General features: G+C 37.5%; 1 protein-coding gene across 2 annotated transcripts in view; it reads right to left on the minus strand.

The window, feature by feature from the left end:
- Nucleotides 1–22,500, minus strand: part of FOXP2 (forkhead box P2) — a 150,034-nt gene that overhangs the window by 56,975 nt on the left and 70,559 nt on the right. Inside the window, exons 2-6 of one of the 2 annotated variants that reach the window (XM_029910813.1) lie at nucleotides 17,007–17,144; nucleotides 15,633–15,821; nucleotides 13,969–14,125; nucleotides 5,858–6,071; nucleotides 4,061–4,165 (exon numbers count right to left, since the gene is read on the minus strand). In XM_029910813.1, the coding sequence (XP_029766673.1) occupies nucleotides 4,061–4,165; nucleotides 5,858–6,071; nucleotides 13,969–14,125; nucleotides 15,633–15,821; nucleotides 17,007–17,126 (785 nt within the window). In that variant the 5' untranslated portion in view covers nucleotides 17,127–17,144. Of the gene's footprint in view, nucleotides 1–4,060; nucleotides 4,166–5,857; nucleotides 6,072–13,968; nucleotides 14,126–15,632; nucleotides 15,840–17,006; nucleotides 17,145–22,500 lie in introns of both variants that reach the window. The other variant, XM_026648744.2, reaches the window with a different exon arrangement.

Consider the following 22,500-nt stretch of genomic DNA (forward strand, 5'->3'; position numbering starts at 1 on the left):
CATATGGAAAAGTATAAATATGCAGTCACCTTTCTAAAAACGATAAAGAAAACATTTCATAAATACAAAAATACAATAATGGATCTCTTCAATTTGTCTAATGTGTATTTTCTCCTTCATTTGATGTAAATATACATGCTAACTTCAGTTGCATATTTCCCATTATCAATTCAATTTCAACCTCTGGAATTTCAAATTCATTTAAAGTTATAGCATTTCAAAAGCTAAAATGGGATCAGCTTTAAATCCAAGTGTGACAGAGATTGTTTTAACAAAATGTTTCACTTGCATATCAGTGGTGTTTGATTTATTTTGCATCAAGCTTTTTATGTTTAAACACTGACAGGAGTTTAAATACAAAATGTTAGCTGTCACTATTCATTTAGCTGATTATGTCAGATGCCTTAGTTTTGAGAGATCGTGGCACTGTCACCAAAAGAAACAACATTCTGACAAGTTCAAAGAATGCCTTCTTGAGGTCATAATTTTGTAGCCATGCTGCCTAGTCAAAGACAAAGAAATAGACAATACACACTACGTAAGAAAGAGCATAATTTGATATATCACTGTGCAGCTGCAAGACAAAAAATCATATGAAGTTCTATACTGCACTGCGTATCACTAAACAAACAGTTTCTTCTCATGCTTTTATTTTTATTACTCTTTCCATGATGTTTGGTCAATATTCTTTGTAGACTTTTAAATGTGCTCACATGTTTCTGATAATAAATGTAATCTCTCCTGTTGGCAAGCTGGTCTATCTTCTATAGCATGATTTTTTCCCGACACTAACAATTCTGTCTCTATAGAGGAAAACATTACCCGTCTTTGTACTGTAGATTGTGTTTTGTTTGCTGGCGTCCGCTGCATGCAGGTTAAAGAACACTTGTCTGCTGGCTGGAATGTTATATTGTAAACCTTTTGGTTTAAGCTCTAAAAGTCAAATCCATCTACACTCAAACTGACTTAGGACCAATGGAATGATAATTAATTTTGCAGACAAAATACAGTGAAGTTTTGTCATATGTTATTACATTCTGACATTTATAAGACAGTAATGAAGAACTACTATTAAATGCTTTTAGTGATCTTCTGAGCTCCTCACTTAGTGACCAGAAAAATGGTTAGCTTCTGTCAACACCTGTTTTATAGTAAAATTCCAAAAATTTTCATAAACATTTTTGGCACTCTTTTAATCTCCTCTCTTCGATGTCTAGTATTTTGTTTAACTCTTGTCGTCTTCTTTGCAGTTATGTAATAATCTTTTCTCATCTGTCTTTACATTTTGAGCTAAAAGCAGTTGTTTTTGCAGAATAGTCAGTAGAACTGATTGTGTGCACATGAACAATTGTAATCTAACACCATGTCATCAAGACTGAAAATTGCTCCATAAAATATAAACCACGGTTTGGTGTCCAGAGTTAAAGGATATCAAAGGAAAGATTCGATATTATGTTTCCCAATATGTATAGCATAAATGTTACAAATATTATTCATCTGTTCCACTGCATGCAAAGTCTAACTTCTTTCAGCATCTGAATATCTCAACAAAAACAAGAAAGATAATTATCTTAAATTACTTTAAAGATGAAAACACTGAATACTGGATAACAAAAATGAAGGTGTAAAAACCTTTCATCACTATCAGTCATTTACTGTAAGTTATTCTTCACTTCACCCCAAATCCTTTCCATTATTACAAAAGTGAAGCAAAGCCACTGTGTTTTCTGTCTTAATCCTCCTTCTCAGATGCCTCTGCACAGCTGTTTTTTTTTAAACCCACAAGCTTCTAGGTGAACTGTGTTCGGAGCACAAGAAGTTAGAGTTCACTTCATAAACCAGGAGCTCTTCAAACTTGGCATAAGCATATTATAGAAATACACACTACTGGTTGGGGTAGTGTGCTCTATCAATATTTCATTTTAGTACAGTATACTTGCATTAACTCTATTAACACAGGTATCATACTGTTTCAAGTCAGAGAACCTACAATGTTGTAACGAAGATTACACTAAGAGCAAGGCCTTGATAACTACAGCCATTAGTCCTGTCATCCCCTATAAAGTTAATGGGTCGGAAAAATGGTCAATCTTTGGACTAAAAGTTGATATTTAATTGAAATAAAATGTTTTTTAATTGTAATGGGGATTTTGCATTAGTGTGAACATGGAAAGGTACTAAGGGAGCTAATACCAGGTGACATATTGATTCACATTTTAATACTAATGCAAAATGTTTGAATATTTCAGTTTCACAAACAACTGCATCTATTCCTCAATTACAATTTCTTATTTGTTTTAGAAGAGCAAAAGTTATAATTCAAGGGAAAAATAAAATAATAAATTGTTCTCCGATGTTTTTTCTCTTGGAGTATGGGACGAAATGATGGAACTGCTGTAAACTCTGATTGGCTCTACACAAGAATGATCAGGAAGCTATGAGTCTCTTCCACATCTTCCAGGAGCAATTGTAACCCAGCACTACACAGTGTTAATCAAAATAGTTTTAGTGACTGTGGATTATAACAAGAGACCTAACAGAAGGACTGTGAAAGGGGTGCCCAAGAATTAACGTCACTATATCCTGGAAGGATGGAAGTATTTATAAAAATTAGTTTTTCCTGGAGAGGAAAAGGCTTGAGTTAAGTTGCCTAAAATTCTTAGTATCAATAATGCTTACAACAATATGTGCAGTATATAGTTATTTTTCTCATGGAATCACTAACAGTAGTTTAAAAAAATCCTTCACAATGAGTAACTTCTTTAATCTACAAACAGATACGGTATATAGCAAAATCATTTTTATATAATAGCACAAAATGCTTTTGAAATTACACTGTAAAGTATTCATAAATAGTCATTCACCAAGAGTGAGAGAAAATATAAAGTAAGCTTTAGAAGTTAATAACAGTTATTCCCCTGAAACTGCAAAACTGTAAGAAAAATGGAGGAAGGAGTTAAAATACATTGCAAAAATTATCACTGTAATTCTGCTATAAAGTTATTATGATACTGAGTTCTTGTGCCTTGTTGTTAAGGTGCTTTTGCTATATACCCTGTAGTCTACGATTTGTAAACACATCGTTTTGATGTTTCTGCCAACATCCCAGCAACAAAGCAGTGCAATTTCAAATGAGCTAATTAACTTAATTGTTGATGAAGCATGAAACAGTTCATTCACCCTGTTAGCTGCACCATGACAACGTAAGAGTCTCAGCCCATGAAGTTACTCATCTATATAAAGCTATCTGTAGTTTTCTATTAAGACTGGTTGCATGCCAAAAACAATATGGTTATTCTGACAAAACCCAGTCCACACTGTAAACATAATACAAGTAGTGGCTCAGCATTTCTGTGGCAAATACCCTGGAACACAGAATTGCCAAGAAATTGATAAATTGGAAAAAAAACCCTATTGTACTTTTAAGCTGTTAGAGAGCTACGTAATCTATTTTCTAAACATTTAGACTTAGACAGCTATTTAGAAAACTAACAACTGCAACTGTAAAGTTTTTTTCATTAATGATTAATACTGAAAGGTGTAAACCCACCCCTTCAAGTGTTTTTAGTTGTATGAATCTTATGCACATATAAGAGAAAAGGCAAGGCTAAAGTTACCAAAGAAGGGTTAAATGGCCACATCTGGTACATTAAAATGGTGTGTGCATTGTTATATATTGGACACACATAAATCCTGTTTGCACAGATGCACACATTATATGTACCTATATGCTTTACTCAAACTATCAGAATTTACAATGTATTTTTACATACTTTTGCTATCAAACATAAAACCAAAGCATCTCTTCAAATTTTCCAAGACTCCATTTCAATAAAGGGATAATAATAGGATTAAACACTATGCGTTTGAAAGGCCTGCAAAAGTGTTCTACATGAAAAAAAGGATAACAATTTGACCGTCTGCAGATGGCCTTGATTATCCAGTTGCTCGGACTGTACACATGAACTCTGATATGCTTTACAGTAGAACTTTCCTAGCCATCTTTATCGTTCTTTAGTCTTAAACAGCCCCTTTATCCAATGAATAAAAATCAACCTACTTTAAAAACTGTCCAAAATCTTCACAAATGCTTTCACAGCCAGGCCATTTGCAAACTCCATGGCCATAGAGAGTATGAGAGGCCCCAGTCTCCTCGTGTGACGAGCTGTAGCAAAAGAATACGGCATCAGATTAATCTCAAAAGCCATAATCGTTGGAGGCTGCTAGCGCCTGTCAGGTTACGATCAGTGACAAACAGGTCAAAACAGGTCAATTCAGCTCAGAGCAGTCAGAAAAATTTAATCGTTCTATTGAATAGTTCAACTGCCAAGGCTAGATGATGTTCCAATTAGAGAAGAAATAGAGCCAAAGATGACTGTTAATAAAGGATGAAAAAATAAGATGACTGTATAATATCATATGCTAATTCTGCCATATGACCTCAGCGTAACATTTTACCTATAAATAAAAAATACACTCAGAAATGATCAATTCTGAAAAGAAATATTTAAGATGGACAGCAGGAACTTATGAATAATGTGAATGTTACTGTACAATCTTTTATATTTTCTGGGGGTTTATATATTAAGGTGACTTACATTAATAAATATTTCCCTTTACAATCATTGTTTCCATTAGCAGCTCTAGGTTTCATGAAAACAAGCCCATATTCCATTTCATTTTTTATAAAAGTCTGCAATAGTTTTATCCTTATGGAATCATTAAAGAGGTTTTATTTCTTTTCCCCTCACAGCGATGAGTATTAGCTACAGATTCCAAAGGAATACACCAACTTCTCCAACATATAATCATCACATTACTCTTAATTAAAATAACAGCATAAAAGTATCCAGAGATGTTCCATTTTTGAAATAATAAAGTTAACAGAAAACTGCTCTGATACTCAAATGAAGACCCTGGACATTATCAAATTATAATCTCCTATTTAAATGTTACAATAATGAATGGGGATGTTTCTTTGAAAATACAATCAGAATTCGTTATAGCCAAGTTTAAATTTACCTTACATAAGAGATCATCAGTATCAGTCATTTTAAGTGCTGAAAGGTAACAAGGAGGAGTCAAGAATATCTGTACACTGAGCCTGAAAAGGCATATTTATAATATTAACACTTAGAGCCAAATTCTGCTGTGTTACAGTGTCCCAATTTACAGTAACTACTGGAATGATTCCAATGAATTAAGTCAATGGAATTACTTCAGTGCACATAAGTGCAAAATTTGGCCTTTAGTGTTATTTCTTCTTTAGTGCTTTCCTCAAAAGTTTCAAATATATATTTTTTAAAACAGCACAAATTTAACTATGCAATAGTGTGTATGGACTCTTTAAGCTGAATTACATCTTCAATCTGTTAGATATCCTGCTTACACTTTCTGTGACTAGACCGATTTAATACTGTAGGCCTCAACATGGCTTCTAATTCTGTGAATGTAGTTGTTTGCCAGCAAAGCATCTACAAATTTGCATCTACAAATACCAGCCAGCACATGCAAATTACCAGTTGGATGTCTAACTGTCACCAGTGGCACCAAAAGTTCACTGTGGGTGCAAAACTGAAGGCACATTATTTGTGTACTTAAAGTTGCACTTGCAAAATTAGAGGCATTTGGTGAAAATCATGCTATGTGATTTAACATACTGGAAAAATTATGATTATTTAATCAACCTTCAACGTTCTGTATTTTTTCTGATTTTTAGTAAAGAAACTTATGATTTCAAATAATACAACTCATGATGTGAAATAACGATGTCTGTCTTTATTGTATGATCATAACTGTAACAAAAGCAAAGTTTTATGTCAGATGATAAGCACAGTAGGAATCTCATCAGAATTACCTGTCTCGCCTTGCATTTAGAACTGAAGACTGTCCATTCACTATGGAATGATGAGTTATTGGTGGTGATGCTTTGGAAGTGGTGGAGGAGGTAGTAGAGGAGGAATTGTTAGTAGAGAGATCTAGCCCTCCATGTTTAATGCCATTGTCTTCCATACTGTGAACTCCAGTCACTTCTTTCCATAACTGCTGAATCTCAGCAGGACTTAAGCCAGCTATAAAATGAAAGAGAGCCCCACTAATATAACAAAGTAAGAGTTTCATATAATGAGCTCAGTGTTATTAATGGATTAATGCCAACAATAAAGGTGATGCTGTTTTTCCAGCACAATCGACATGTAGTAAAACAATTTCATTTTTCCTCTATCGGCACCCAATTAATTTAGCTGCTTTTCTCTTGTGCTACAAACAGTCAATTAAAAAAAGGTCACCAATTTTAATATTATTATGCTTCTTCTTAAAACACTTGTTCAAGGATCAAAGAGGGCAAACTACAAAGACTTTTTGGTAACTCTTGTTTGAAAAACAACTATTAAAGTAAGTTTTAAAGGAGATTTTCACTGTCTGTAGAATCAATTTCTTGTTACACAGACATGACTCAATGGATTCAAAGTTCACTCAGCTCTTCAGAAGTACTGCTTAACCAACAGTGAAATGGAAATAGAAAAATATATCCGATTGCACTAAGGATACAAGCATTAATTTTCTTTTTAAATGAAAATCAAATCAAACTCATGGGACCAAACTGAAATCAATGAAATTGCAACAGGTTTAAAGTTAGGGCAGAATCTGGCCCACTAACTTCAATCAGCAGAGACAAACTTTAATAGTTTCAGCCATCTATTAACTAGCATTGTTTAATTAACAAAATTTACCTACTTTAAAATGTAGCCTGAATGGGCAAAAAACCAATTCTTTGGATGAATAACCACTTTAAAAAAAAAACACAGGGCCAGAATGGATGAATCCCCGAGTAGTGTAGTGTTATCATGGCAGTTCCTTTGCTAGCCTTTCTCCCTACCCTGTTATGGGAATGAGACTGGAGGGCCTGACTAGGAGAAAGGGGTGTCCCTATGCCTCAGCTTCACCAGTCTCTCTTGGGGTCATCGAATCCTTGAGGCTTCTCTAATATATGACTGGGACTGTCCTAGACCCAGATTAACCCCATTATTGGAGAGTTGTAAAGATGGCTTCAAGCCACAGTTGTCTTCTCCCCCAGTTGTGAGTCATGCTGAGCATAGTAGGGATACAGCCTGAGATAAGGACCAACATCTCTTATATGTTGCATATATACATTTGCGGTCAGGACTGTGTGACTACAGTGTCTGTGTTTGTCCCATAAAAGTTATAGATGATAAGAGAGAGTGTTGTCAAGTATTGTCCTTCATTCATACATTTTGCAAGAAAGTACAGAAATTTCCATCATAATGTGTTGTTGGCTTGCAGGAAAGGACTGCAAAATACGGGTAACAGAAGAATATGATCACTTTCTCCTCCCATGCCCATCTGCATCTGACTTAGGAAGTTGTGACATTTCTTCTCAGATGTAAACTTTGTCACGGTTATCTGTTGATTTTGTCACCACCAGACAGGATTACCTTTGAAGACTACTCCAACACGCGTAGAACAGAATGAGAAGGCTCATTAACTCAGCAGAGATTTTTATGCTATACTTTGTTATCACACCCATGCTTTGTAGATTGCACTGCCTACCAATTTATTTCTGGGTATTTGTTTTTCCATTCAGCTGAACAGGTGGATTTGATCTATATAGACTGGCTTGGTTTGGGTCATGGCTATCATAACTGCCTCTCTTTTATGTATCATCTCAACAACTGAAATCAACTAAAACACTCTTGCTCACAGTAACTAGAGTTGCATGGTGGAAAGGAAAGGTGTTCTCAGTGGGTGGCCTTTAACTCTAGATTTAGCTTCTCCCCCATTGTTCTGACAAAGCTCAGTTTATTGACCTTCAGAGAATGATGAAAGGTTCATCTATTCGTTCAGGCTTTTGATTGAGTGGGTGGCTTTAATGGGTGAATGAGATTCCTTTTCAGGAGATAAAGAGATGTTTTTCATTGACTTTTTAGCAAGTTTTCTCTTTGTTAGCTAATATTTTATATTGAATGTACATGAGCTCACATTCCAAGCGCAAGAAAACATGCCTGTGAAGGGGATAGCTTTCTCTAACTCCTTCTACCACTCATTGGCCTAATCAGTGGGGTGGGGGGAGTGATTGAGTGAACTGACTGGCTCTTGTGTGCCACCCTTTGTTTAACACTTTCCTGGGCATCCAGCGGTCACCTTCCTGGCCCACACTCCCTGCTCTATAGCTAAGGTGTGGTTTGAACCACATTTCCAGTAAGTTTTGGGTCTGCTGATATTGCTTGAGTTTTGGGGAACCCAAATTTCTGGCTCTGGGGATATTTAGCAAGGTATCCTTGAGCTTCTTTGTTTCATTTGCCTTTTTCACAGCACCATTTATGTTAAAAGACGAAAGGACAGGAATGTAAAAGTAAGGAAGTTAATAGGGCATGAGGTCACTTAATACTGCACTGGACTCAAAAGAATGCTTGGTATTTTGAAAAGAGTTTAGATAAGTCTCTTTCTTCGCTTTCCTCCACTCTCTTTTTTATTTATTTAGTTCTTAGTGATTTTAAAATCTATCCCTGTGACTGTGTTTAATTCTCCTACATGGCTTGATCAGCAGTAAGTTTTATATATATATATAACTTAAATTCTTCTGCATTTATCTAGCATCAGTGTAGCATGATATAGAAGTTTCTCATTGTGAGACACAGTTTATTAGGCATTCAATAGTGGAGAGATTGTATCTTGTTACAAGGTTAATGCTAAAATTACACCTCCTTTCTAACAGCTTATTTGTTGCACCTGAACATCTAGAAAATGTTATAAATGTTCTAGTTGTGACAAGGTAGAAGTTATACTTCAACATAAGTACTATTTTTCAGGGGCAAGCATCACAGCATTTTGAATCTGCTGCCCCCTCACAGTTAAATTTAGGAAGTTGTTCAATTTAGGCTTAGTGAATGCAATCCTTGAGGGGGCCATTTGGGGATTTAGTTGGGGATTGATCCTGCTTTGAGCAGGGGGTTGGACTAGATGATCTTCTGAGGTCCCTTCCAACCCTAATAATCTATGATTCTATGAAAAACCATGTTTGGTTTATGCAATTGTCATTGACAATCTGCATTTTTAAAAGGATATTTTCTGATCTTTTTGAGTTATAAACAAGAATCTCCTTGTGTCTTTCAGATATGCTAGTCATTCATTCAGTTTATCACATCTATATAGAAGAGTTTGTATTATCCAAATGGAAACAAACATCTTCATATTGACAAGTTAGGGATTTAAGTGCAGAACTATTCACCAGCCCCATATTCAATCACTGCACATGAATAGTGGCTTCTTAGATATCAGAATTACACAGGGGCCCAATAATCTTTGGAAGGATTTGGTGGATGTGTAAGACATCTGGAATTTCAAATATAGTAATTGAGGATTCCCTTATGTATAAAGGGTAGAGTCCTTCCTGTATCACAGATAATTATTCATTTGACATACAAAATGTCTTTCTACTGCATTCCACATATACTCTTCCTCTTCCAGTAAGTTTTAGGGCTGAGAGTTTTACTCTGCATCACAGAAAATATATGACATGGAACTTTGTTAAGTGCGGACATCTTTATTTTCATAAGGACAATAAGAGAGAAAACTGATCCTCTTCCCATATCCACTAAGTCTAAGCCGGGGCAGGAAGAACTCCCAGGTGCAAGGTAATAGTATGAGGATGTTTTATATGGGTGACTGCTATGTGGGCCTGTCTCATCTGACTGACAATTGATTATTTTTGATTTCACTACTCAAGTTAGACTGTAGTTTAGGCACATCCTTGTCTAAGGGGCATAGCTGCACTGTCTCAGGAAAAGCCCAGGGAAATAACCTGGATTAAGAGTCATAATTCCTAATCTTCTCCACTCTTTGCTCCAAAAAGGGAAATAATCTGCTACAGCCCTTTACACGGTGCAGAGTCCTTCTTTCCATCCTTTCTAGCTTCTACTCTGCTGACCAGCACATTGAAGGTGTGCACAGAGTTAAGGCTCTGCCCATTCTCTGCCTCTTTGTGCCTACCTAAATCTAGTCCCATATTTATTTTTTAAACCAGTTTCCTTATTTTCTTTATTAAAATATATTTCTGCATTTCCTTTCTCCATCCTTTTTCTGCCCTGCACCTTATAAAATGGATATCAGAGCTAAAAGAGAAAAGGGACATCCTTGACCAGTATCTGTTCTGATTCAAAAGCACAGAACAAATGCAAACCAAAGAGGTTTACTTAATTTAGATGATAAAATTACAGAAATATTTTAAATGTGAATATTTTCCCCTAATATTTTAACTCTTTAGTAGCTTTTTTCATTGTTAGTTCAGTTACAGCTACTCCTTCTAGGAAGCCATACTCAGGGGGAATTAGGAATTAAGGCACAATTTAATAGTTCTGCTAAAACAAATATTAAAAGAAAAAAACACCAATTAAATATAAATTATTTTATATTTGTTTTTCTATTAGAAATGTGTGAATGACTGTTGTGTTAGACTGTTGTCAGGAATGGTCTAGATAATACTTAGTCCTGTCATGAGTGCAGGGGACTGGACTAGATGACCTCTCGAGGTCCCTTCCAGTCCTATGATTCTATGTATGACTATCAATGTAATTGGGTATGAGTTCTGAGAGAAATCTAGGGGATCCCTCAATGTTAGGAAAAACCCGAGGAATTCCTCTTGCAACACATGGCATAAGAGAGGAATGCAGAAAGTAAAGCTGTTCAGAGAGATATTTCACTTCAAGTATTTTCCCCCCTTCTAATCTCATGTTGCTTTATGGAAAAGGAAATCAGTATTGCCAAACTGAAACATTCAAAAATCATAAGTCAGGCTCGTCAAAATCATGAGATTTAATATAATAGTAAATTTGGGGTTATTTTTGTTTCTGTTTTTGAGCCTTTACAGAGTGCTTGGGTCACATTTTCAAGCATCTATCTGTAACCACACAGGTTAGAAATTTACTTTAAAAAAAAAAAAAGAAAGCTGAGATTCTCATGTAATTAAGGTTTAATTAGGAAATGCCTGTTCGTTGAACCCGAAACGTCTCACAAAAGTGAATTGTGTTCAACAAACTTTTGCCAAATCTCAGGCAGGGTTCTGATGGAACCCTGTCAGTTTGCCTGCTGGAATGCTGTGCAGCCCCACCATATGGTCTGCTTCAGTGCCAGGAACCTCAGGCTTGTGGGGGCCTACAGCTCTGGGGAAGCCCCACCATGCTGGAATTTCCAGACTCCCTGATGTGGAGCTGGGAGACTGAAAACCCTGGGAGACCTGCCTGGAGCTCTCCGGTCTTCCAGACTCCCAGTCCCTTGGGAGGAAGCCCAGAAGCTTGGGAGCCCCAGTTCTTTTGGGCTGCTCCAGTCCCTTGCCTGGGAGCACTTTCTCTCTGGTCCTGTTCCTTCTCTCCATGAGCCTCTGCTCTTCCTAACTAGCTCCCCTGAGGAGCCTCTCTCCTCAGGACCTTCCTCTGTTCTGGGGCCCCCTGACTGAGCACTCACCAGCCTTTATTATGCTCAAGTGCTCCTTACCTAATTAACTGCCACCCACCTACTTAGACAATTAACTATCCACAGGTGGATCTGGGTTGGTTCATTCTCCTTAGCAGAGCTGTCACAGGTAGGCTGGACCTCAAGTAGACCCCCTCAAGGTCAGCACTCTGCGACATGGAGTTTTAAGTAAAATGCCAAATGGCCAAAACACAAGATTCATATTAAAACTGTGACAGCTGGCAATGCTGGGACACTATATTTAAGTTGTCACTTATCCCACATTATTCCGTCCCCATTTTGTCTGTATGAAGTACACTCCCCCTGCGCTCATCTAACTTCCAAGTCTCAAGTCTTACAATCTGTACCTGATGAATGAACCCTTATGTCCACGTAGAGTCTCATATAAATCAAGCAAACTCTACTTGGACACAGCCCACAGAGAACTCATTGAAGGATCGGGGTCCTAAAGAGCAGATATTTTATAATTTACATGAAAGAGATCTCTAACTTATTTCTGTTCTGTAATGTAAGTAAAAACTAAACTAAAGTTATGTGCCACATAGGTGATGGCAGAATAGAGTTCTTAACATGTGAAATCTTTGGCATTCCCACAGTATTTATTCCTAAGTAAATTTACCATTCATAAATCTGAGTCCCCCCTTTCTCCTAAACGACTAAATACTGAATCATCAGGGCCGACGCAATCCATTAGGTGACCTAGGCGGTCGCCTAGGGCACTACAATTTGGGGGGCGGCGACCGTGGCGGTATTTCGGCGGCGAGACCTTCCGCCGCCTCTGTGGGGGGCAGCATTTCTGGGCGGGAAGAAAAGCTGGCGGCATTCCTGTGAATCATGAATGTACAGTAACTCCCCACTTCACGTCCTCTCACTTAACCTTGTTTCGATCTTACGTCCCTGCTTAATTACAGAACATGCTCCATTACAAGTTGTGCAATACTTCGCTATAACGCCATTTGGCTGCCTGCTTTGTCCACAGCTGGCAGCTCCCCATCAGCTCCCCTACGCTCCCACCCCGCGCCTCCTGCCCGCCGGCAGACCCTGCGGATTAGCGCCTTCCCCATCCTCCCCCCACCTCTTGCCCACGGCAATCAGCTGGCTTGTGGCGTTCAGGAGGGAGGGGGGAGGAGTGAGGACTCGGCAAGCTGGCTCCCCCTCCCTCACCTGCCTCCCGAATGCTGCAAACCAGCTGATTGCTGCGGGCAGGAGGCAGGGGAGGGAGGGGGGAGCCTGCGCACCAAGTCCTCGCTCCTCCCCCCTGAACTCTGCAAGCCAGCTGATTGCCATGGGCAGGAGGCAGGGGATGGAGGGGGGAGGAGCGAGGATGCGGTGTGCGGAGTAACGGGGGAGGAGACGGGGGAAGAAGAGGCGGGTTAAGGGCGGGGGCTTGGGGGAAGGGGTGGAGTGGGCTGGCCGAGGGTTTAGCCCCTCGCCCCTGGTGCTTGCAGAGTAGGGGAAGCTGCCACTGCTGCTGCGCAACGTGCTTCTCCTAGCTTACAGCACGTTCAGTCTCCTGGCCTGCCTCATTGTCTCCAGTGCCAGTGGGCTGTGCCTGTGTGGGGTAAGGCAGGGGCACCTCCCAACTACAGTACTGTACTGTACTGTGTGGCAAAAAAAAAATTTCCTGGAATCTAATCCCCCTTATTTACATTCATTCTTATGGGGAAATTGGATTCACTTAACATCATTTCACTTAAAGTCGCATTTTTCAGGAACATAAACTACAACGTTAAGTGAGGAGTTACTGTATTAGTGACAGTGGCTGAGATTTTCCATTAACATTCTGCACTCAGAAATCTTGGTCCCAATGACAAAGGGTTAAAGAGTGTTTTCCAAAACCATCACCTTCTTGTAATTATATGTAAGTCACAATTCTCCATTAGTGACATCACAATTTACTGACACGAAAATTATTGTTATTGTTTTTCAAAGGATGGTTAAGAAAAGGAATCCTGAGATATAAAGATCCACTCCAACAAACTCCAGCAAATAAGTAAATTTAGCATTACAACAATTTTTTAATTACACAAAATAGGCGACTATTTTTTCTTTTAAAAAAAATTAAGTTTGGAAACAGCCTTTTTTTATATCAATTGCCCACTATCTCTTGTATCTGTTCACTTATGTTAAATGAAGTGATTACATTCTCACTAAATCAGTTTTCTGTAGTTCCTCAGTGTAAATCAATGGTGCTTGAATTGTGTTGCCCTTAGAAATTGTTTTCAGCATATAAGTCTAATAAATATGCATTTTATACCTAAGAAAAAGCACTCAAAAGCAGTTTTCTCTAGTAAAAGCATGTAGTAAAATTTATCAGCCTCAAGAAAACTATGTAGTGCAATAATATTAACAATAATAGTTTATTATTAAAGTATGGTTTAAATGCAATAAAAGGAAACTTCTGAAGTTCAGGTCAAAATGGAATGATTAAAAAACAAGTTGTGAATTAGAAATAAGTTAAGTCATATGTTGTTTATATACCTTGTGGCAGAGACTGGACAGGAAGAGCAGACTGGCCAGGTGGGATGGAAATGAGTCCCTGACGCTGAAGATTCAGCAGATGTTGCTGCTGCTGGAGTTGCTGCATCTGGAGGAGCTGCTGCTGGAAGACAAGCTGCTGGGCTGCCAACTGCTGCTGCTAGGAAAAAAAAACAACAACAAACACAGCAGAGAATAAAGTCTGCAATGAAGGCTGCAAGAAGAAAATGTAAACTCCACTTGTTTCCCCTTTCATCTCAATTATTAAATAATAATATTATTTATAGAATACTCAGACAGTGGAAGCATTTGAAATTTTCCATTATTTTTATTCCAAACTGCTAGGTTGTTAGGGAAAAAAGGCAAAATACAATTAATAATACGCTGCAGAAAAGGGTCAAGAGACAGTAGGTAACAGCTGTTCAGAAATAAAAAAAAAATCAGCTCATGGCAGATGATAACAAATATATCTATGCTAAAAGCGTAACTCTTTACAACAGTTTGTGATTCAACTGTTCCATTCAGTTTTTCCGACTGAATAAGTTCGGTCCGCAGTGGCCCATGAATGTGGTCTCCAGTGATCTATTAGTAAACTGGGATGTAGCCTTCATTTCACTGGCCTGTTAGCTCACTCTCTTCTCTTGTTGGAATATATTAAAACCAGCATCACATTCAAGACACAGAAGTGCCCTATTATAAGTAAAAGTATAACTTTCAATTTTGTGAGGCATTACAAAACAAACTGGAGTTTTTTAGACTCAGGGGGGTATAAGAAGGCAGTCACATGTCAGAGAAAGACAAGCTGCTATGGAAGACCTTTCCTTTTTAGTTTGGGGAAAAGAGAAACTTCTGATGCGCTCACTGGAAAACAGACTGCATAATGGAGCAAGTCATGTGGATTGCCCAGAGCCTCGGGAGAAATAAGGGAGCAATTTCTATTCCGTAGTTGATGGCTGTCTGAAATTCTATTCACAAATCCAAACAGAAACAAAGCCTCAGGAGGTCAGAACTGTTTCCTGTACGTTTGCATAATGGGCAGCTTGAAGACAACGTCTCCGATACCTGCTGATCAATTTAACTACTTCAACATGTTTTGTTTGTATTATGTTTATATTTGATGCAGTTTGCTGACAAGTGCAAGCTAGGCCTGAGAAGCCAGCTTGTCAGGTTGATTTATGAGCACATCAAACTGTAACTTTCTCCTCGCCACTCCAAACCTACAGTAGCAGTTCATTAATCAGGGGCCTGCGACTTTGAAATCTGTGCTCCACCATTTTTTTTTTTTTAAACAATGGGCTAAATTTGCATGCTCTCTGAGCTGTACCACAGAGGAAAGTAAGGTTCCCTCACCAATTTAGATTCTCTGTGAATACAGGATAATCAGTACTTTGTCCACCACACAGTTTGCTCTTTCTATACTGTGATTCATTAGTGAATATTAGATGACAGCAGCACTGGGTTGTAATCCTCAAATCCCATACTCACCCCCCCCCCAAAAGGGGAGGGGAGTGGCAGAATTCTACTGTCACTGTTATTAATCTCAGGAAAAAAGTATAAGAATACATCTTTGATAGGAAGAACCTCGTTATCAAAAAAGACCTCAAACTTTTCTTGTCCCTTCTTTCCCCCTTCTCAAGCCCACACTATTATGTGTCAGTGAGTTTCACACATCTTACCTCTTTTGCTTGCTTTCCTGGATGCTGTTGTTGCTGTTGCTGCTGCTGCTGCTGTTGTTGCTGCTGTTGTTGTTGCTGCTGCTGCTGCTGCTGTTGTTGCTGCTGCTGCTGCTGTTGCTGCTGCAAAAGCTGAAGATGTAACTGCTCTTGCTGTTTCTTGTAAAACTCTTGTAGTTGTTGCTGAATAAACCATTTTGACTTTAATAAATAAAGGCAAAAGTTTCAAGTATTATAAATCTCCTAAACTCCTCTAGATTGGCATATGGTAGAGTAGCCATTAAGATTCACCTCATAACAAAAACGTGTTTGATTTGAAGAGGCAGATCTACATACATTTTTTTCCAAGGCGGCTCTGAAATTTTCCAATGCAGATTCCAAAATATCCTAAACAGAAGGGTACAGAAAATCTGTATTCTAACGGGAATGCAGTCGAGCCAGATTAACTCCCCAGATTATTACACCTACATTCCTCATATAGCCAATATAACAAATTCGAAGCTGTACTCTACCACTTGCAAGAAGTCAGTTAGACCAAACAAATCGTCGATTTCTTAGGGAAAAAAATTAATTAATCTGTCAGCCTGTACAGCAGGATGCCAGATTTGCAACTGAAGGTGAATTGCCTGTAATGATCATGATACTAGATATCAAAGTGTTTAAACATGAAAGAAATAAGATTAACAGACACATTATTTTCTCTGTCCTAATTAAGTATACACCCAAATATATAGTTGAAATTGTAGTCCCATGTTGTATTGATGTACTGAGCACTGACACTGTCTTTATTGTAAGAATGAATTTTCATTGATTCTTGGTTTAGCTGCCAGGTTTTGTGCTAAGGGAAATGTAATCATCCCTCCTCTTTCTAATCTCTATTGGAACAAATTTTTGGAAGGAAAATAAATAAACAGAGGAATTACTTTCACCTTTAATGAAACAAGCTGGTAAGTTCAAATTTCATAACCATATTCCACTTATATGACTAAAGGGAGTACTAAAGTGTTATGAATTTTAAAGTAACAATTATCTACAAGTCTATTTACACTTCCTTTGGCAAGTCTACAATTCAAATGTGCCTAAGCACTTGAAAATTTAAATACTGATTTGCTCAGTGTTCATAACGCATCTGCCATTGCTGTTATTTTATACACAGCATTTAATGTTTTAAATTTGCCTGTAGATTGACACATTTTTGCAGTCACAGTAAGAAATCTGAAGACTAGGAATTTGAACATTCATTTTTTTCATACTTTCTTGAGTAAAGAAATATGAAACACTAGAAAATCAGTCCCATGTAAGCATAGCTAATACCTAAGAACATGCCTTGGGTTATGGTAACAGTCCAAAGCAGGTAACCCACATTACCTGCTGTAACATAACTGCTTGCTGCTGTTGAAGAAGTGCTTGAAGTTGCTGTGGAGACAAAACTTGCTGTTGGAGAATCTGCTGCATTTGCTGAGGGGTGATCACCTGGGGAGTCATCATGGCCACTGACACAGGCACCTGCACAGAGAAAGGAAGATATCATCATCAAACACATTTTAGCTCATCTGCATCACAGCTGTATGTCTTCTTTTTTATTTTGTACCAAAGATGGACCATAATATTTATCACTGTAAAGTTCCACTCTCAGTAAAAATCTGTTATTTTAAGACCACAGTGCTGTGGCACTCTATTTCCAGAGGCATCAGATTTGATCAGACTCAAGCTTTATGTTTTACATCTCTTATGTATTACTGCAAGAGATTTAAACATTGGCTAGCATAAATGTGTATTTAAAAATAAATGATCACATGGTAGGGCTCTCAACACTTCATAATCAATCATCTTATCAAGTGTCATAATGTTACACATAGAAAAACCTATTGAGACTGTTTCAAAAGATATGACTAAAACAAACATAAAAAATTAAGCATCTGAAAGCAATATAGATACATCTTACACAATACAGATATCAAGATTAGCAAAACATATGTACGATGCTTTATTTTAAATATAAGAAAACCTTTCCTGTTAGGTTTGTTCTTTTAGTAAGTGTTGATTGTACCAGAAAAACAACAGCACAGATATATCCAGTGAAACAAGGGACATTATCCTAGAACCCTGGCCTCTCTGGACAAACTGTATTTTTTCAGGATTTCCTGACTTAAAACCCAAAGCTTGGAAATCTTCACATGAGCCAATTTAAAGTTTGTCCATTAAACTCTTGGAGAATGTTTCTGTTCAAGGTTCTTTTGTGGTTATCACTTTCTTTTCTGTGTGCTGTGCAATGAGAGTGAGTGAGTGAGTGAGTGTGTGTGTGTGTGCGTGTGCGTGTCAGAGAGAGAGAGAGAAGCAGACAGCAAGGGTGTGTGTTTGTGTGTGAGAGAGAAACCTTGTATAAGAGCCTGAGATATGTGCTCAGTGTCTGCTGTACATGCACAGTCTGAAGGCGTTGCTTCAACTAACTAGTACATAATCAAATACCTTGTCACTGTGCCAAGTTTGCAACCTTTGAAAAAGCAATCACTTTCTTTTCTAGAAAAAACAATTCACTTTTACTGTAAATAAAAGCAATCATTAATAAAAATATTGTTTTGCCACATGTTCTCAGGACACTATGGTACTTTGCAAAGCAGCAAAGGTTACTATTATTAATAGATTGAATCCCAAATGTGTCTTAATGATCAACGCTTTCCTAACATATCTGGTAAAATAATCTATTCTGTGGAAAATGATGGCTGTGTGCAAACCAAAACTTTTATATAAAAGAAAATGGAAATGGAATGAATATGATGTTCTGAACTTTGAGTTTATAAGAAAATATAGTGAAATTACCTCAATTCATCTAATAGTAAACAAAACATCATTGGTTCACATTTACCATCACATAAACCTTGATCTCAAAATTTTGAATGTTACACTTGATAAACTACAGTAATGTAATGTACAGAATTTGAATATAAATGTATTACTATGTGACTGTAAAAATGACCACAATAATAAAAAGTCCAATATTCTTGTGTAGAGACCCTAGTTAAATAATTCTAATCAAAATATTTCAGAAATGCTTACTGTAAAATAAAAGTGGCAGAGACAAAAACAGAATCCACTTACAATAAGTTATTTAGTGATGGTTAGAAGTTTTGTGACGTTAAAATGATGCGTCTGTTTACAGCATTGTTTGTTCTAAGCCTACGAAGTCACAGAGAGAAGACAAACCAGTCTGAAAAAGTTTTGGGATGTACGAACTCAAATTCAACCCTGAGTTGATAGGAGTTTCAGCTATTTACTCCAGGTCTGAATTTGCCTTCTTTCAAGAATTTTGCTTCAGTGCTGCCATCTAACTGACATAAGTCAAACTGAAATGAAAAGGAAGAGAGAAAGGCAGGCCCTTTAACAATTAAACCACTAAATTAACCTTTAAACCTTAATATATTAATAAATAGTTTCTCTATCTATTAATATATTACCTATAAACTATACAACATGGCATAGGCCTTGCCACACTTGTGTTCCCTCGCTATGTCACACTTCTTACATGTTCACCTGGACCAATATAGATATATTGGCCCAGATTCTCAGGTGGTGTAAATCAGCACAGCACTATTAACTTCAATGGAAGTGGTTTACTGGTTTAAACTCTAAGAATTTGACCCATAGTATGAAGCAGAGGCATTTTGTGAGATAGCTGTATTATGGAATATAGAACTGTCTATACCTGCCAGTTCACAATTCGCATTTCTGTTTGCTCATGTAGTGTATATTGCAAGTCTTGTTGGGGTTGTACTTGTTTGTGCTCCAAGTGACTAGCCAAACTTGCCTTGTTAGTTTATTCCTTCATGCAAGTTCTCCCATTCCAATAGTTTTCTCTGTTTTTCAACTATATCTTTAGAAGTAAACAACCTAATTTGTCTTTTTTTTACAATGTACTGGATAAAAACACAGAAGCAAAGAAACTGGCAAAAGCTGTACTAATTATGGCCTTTAAAATGTTTTGAGTGAGAATCCAAACATGCTTAATACTTGTAGCACCATATCCAGTGTTCAACCATTTACCTATAGCTAAGAAACAAGCCATTTTGAGAGCTATTGAATACCCATGAATTCTCATGGTAAATCTGCACAAAGTTATTACACATAGATGTTTCTGACTTGCACTTCTATTGCTTTGGTGGGATGGGCTAGTGCACTGTCCAGGATTAAAGAACATTAGAAAACTAGCCCTTTTAGCCTACAATTATGTGTATGTTTGTTTGGTTTTCATATCTGTAGTTTTTAGTGTTTCTGAGCTGATTTTTTAAAAATTAAATGGAGGCAAATTTTAGCTTTATTCATACAAACAGCCCTCGATACAACCAACTCACTGTCAACAAACCTCAAATACAAACGCCATGAGCAGTTGAAAAAAGACAATGTGAAGCACATCACATCTATTTTACATTCACGACCTGTTTGTTATACGATGTCCTCCAGGTTTCTGAGTTATATACAATACAGAGGCGGTTACGCTACACCAAATAATTTCCATATGTTCTGTTCTTTCCAAAATTGCCTTTACAGCCACTGTACTACAGAAGACTAGCAAACTTTGGGCTCTGTGACTGTGGAAGCTACTGCTGCTTCAAATTTGAATCCATAATGACAACTTATGTGACTGCTTAGGCTTACTCTATTGCGAAGGAGTTTGATTTTACTTCACTTATCTGTTGTCTTGCCATATATGGCAACTGAGATCACGAGAATGATGGTGGAGGATGTGCTGAGTGTTTCCGCCATTGTCTGCATGCAGTAAGCAGGTTCTATCTTGCTTGAGGAATTAAAAGTAAGGGGGTATATTTGGCCACAATATTTTATTTCCTTGCTGATGATTCGACAGAAGCCAGCCAAAGAGAGGTGCTGGGGTCCATAAGATCAAAAGATTCCCCTTTTCCTAGAGGTATTTGAGGGAGGGAGCCTCCCCCCCCCCCGCTTTCCCTGAAACAATGATTGGGGATGATAGTGGTCCCTAATCCCTTCTCCCAATTTAAGGTGGCTGTTTCTTCCAAATTACAATGGGGGAAAATGTGTTCTAAATACCATAAAACAATCTTTCCTGCTCTCAAACGGATCAAAAAGAAGCAACATAGGATACCTGTACAACCCAAACAATAAGAGGAGGAAAAACCCCAGAATGAGGAGTTGCACATGTTTAGGGATCTCCACAGCTACCAGTCATGAAGTTGACTTTTCCCTCTTGGTCAATGGACTGACCTGTCTCCTAAGTAGGCGAGTCTTCTGCACATGGACCATACCTAACTCTTTGGGTCTTACATGCCCCAAAAGGCCATGTAAATTGTTGGATACATAGTTGTAAAGAGTTTTTTGAGCTTTATGTTCTATGCATTTCTTGTTTTCTTGGATTAAATGAAGAATTTTCTTTTAAGTGCAGCTGAACATGTCTGAAGACACAAAAGCAGACAAGTTTCAAATTTACAAAGCACTGAAGGCAAGAAGAACTCTAAACAACATTTTTATTAGCAGTTATGGCTACAGACATAAATGTAGGAGTTATAAAGATGAAGATCTTACTGAAGGCAAGCAAATCTGCTTTCCCCCCCACATCAGTGTAATGGGAGAGCTGCAGGGGCTGGGTTTGTGTATTTAACACCACACTCCACTCCTGCATGGATAATTCAGGAGTACCTGCAGAGTACATGAGCAGGTAAAATATTTCACTACCATTCCTATGTACTAAATTGGCATGGGAATAAAGTTAAAAACCTACAAATTTCCTCAGGTGATTTACAAAACGCAATATTCCTTGTGCCACAAATAGACTATCACAAGCCAGAATAACTGTCCAGCAGCCTTAACCTTTCACAGTTGTTTGAGAAGAAAGAATTTTGATATCCTACATTTCCAATTTTCTTCAAAAAACCAGCAACCTTATTTGATTCTGATAAAAAACTGATCTAGTTTGCAATACAAAGGGATTTTTTTATCTCCAAATTTGTTTCCAGTTTAAAACAACAACAACAAAATAAAAACATAATATTTCCACTGTGCTTTTCAGCAGAGGATCTCCAAGTGATTTACAAATATTAAGACGCTCAAAACCATTGCGAGGTAGTGAAATACTATTTCCAAGTTACAGAAGGAGAAATCGAACTTAAATAATTCACCCAAGGTCATATGGCATTTCAGTGGCAGAGCTGGGAAGTGAACTTAGGAGTTCTTATTTCCAGTCCCCAGCTCTAACCAGTAGCTAATATACTCTCCCTACAGTTTAGTGAAAGGTTTAAAGGTTAAATATTTAACAAAGAAATTTCCCTTCCTCCCCACTAAATATCACAATTTATATGTGCCTGATCCTGCAAACACTTTCGCATATACGCAGGAGTAAAATTATGCATCTGTGTAAGTGTTTGCAGGATCAGGCTCTGTAGCAGCAAACACATGTTAAACTCATTACCTTATTTTAAAAGAAGGATCTACTGCATGCCCAAAACTCCCCCTCTCACTTTGGCTACATGTACGTCTATCATAATAACCTTTCACAATCTTCTTGGTTTTACAGTGTTAAAAAGAACTGACAATGAACTGAGTGGTATTTGTGAGCTTTTCATTAACTTGTTAACAGGAATATTTAAAGAGCCCCTACATGGATAGTACATACAGCTTGATTTTATACAACCTTTTAGTAAGATAACATTAGTTAATGTTTCTGAACTGTGAAATTGAAAATATAATTCACTATATAAATAAGTACTAAGTATGATTATTTTAACATAAAAGCAATACCGGAAGATGTGCAACTAAAAATATAAGTAACAAAAATACATCCCTTTAGTATCATGATTCACGTTTGCACGGTTTACAGTGGACTTTAATTAATTAT

Source organism: Terrapene carolina, unplaced genomic scaffold (assembly GCF_002925995.2).
Source record: "Terrapene carolina triunguis isolate 2854851 unplaced genomic scaffold, T_m_triunguis-2.0 Scaffold68, whole genome shotgun sequence".
Taxonomy (NCBI): domain Eukaryota; kingdom Metazoa; phylum Chordata; order Testudines; family Emydidae; genus Terrapene; species Terrapene triunguis.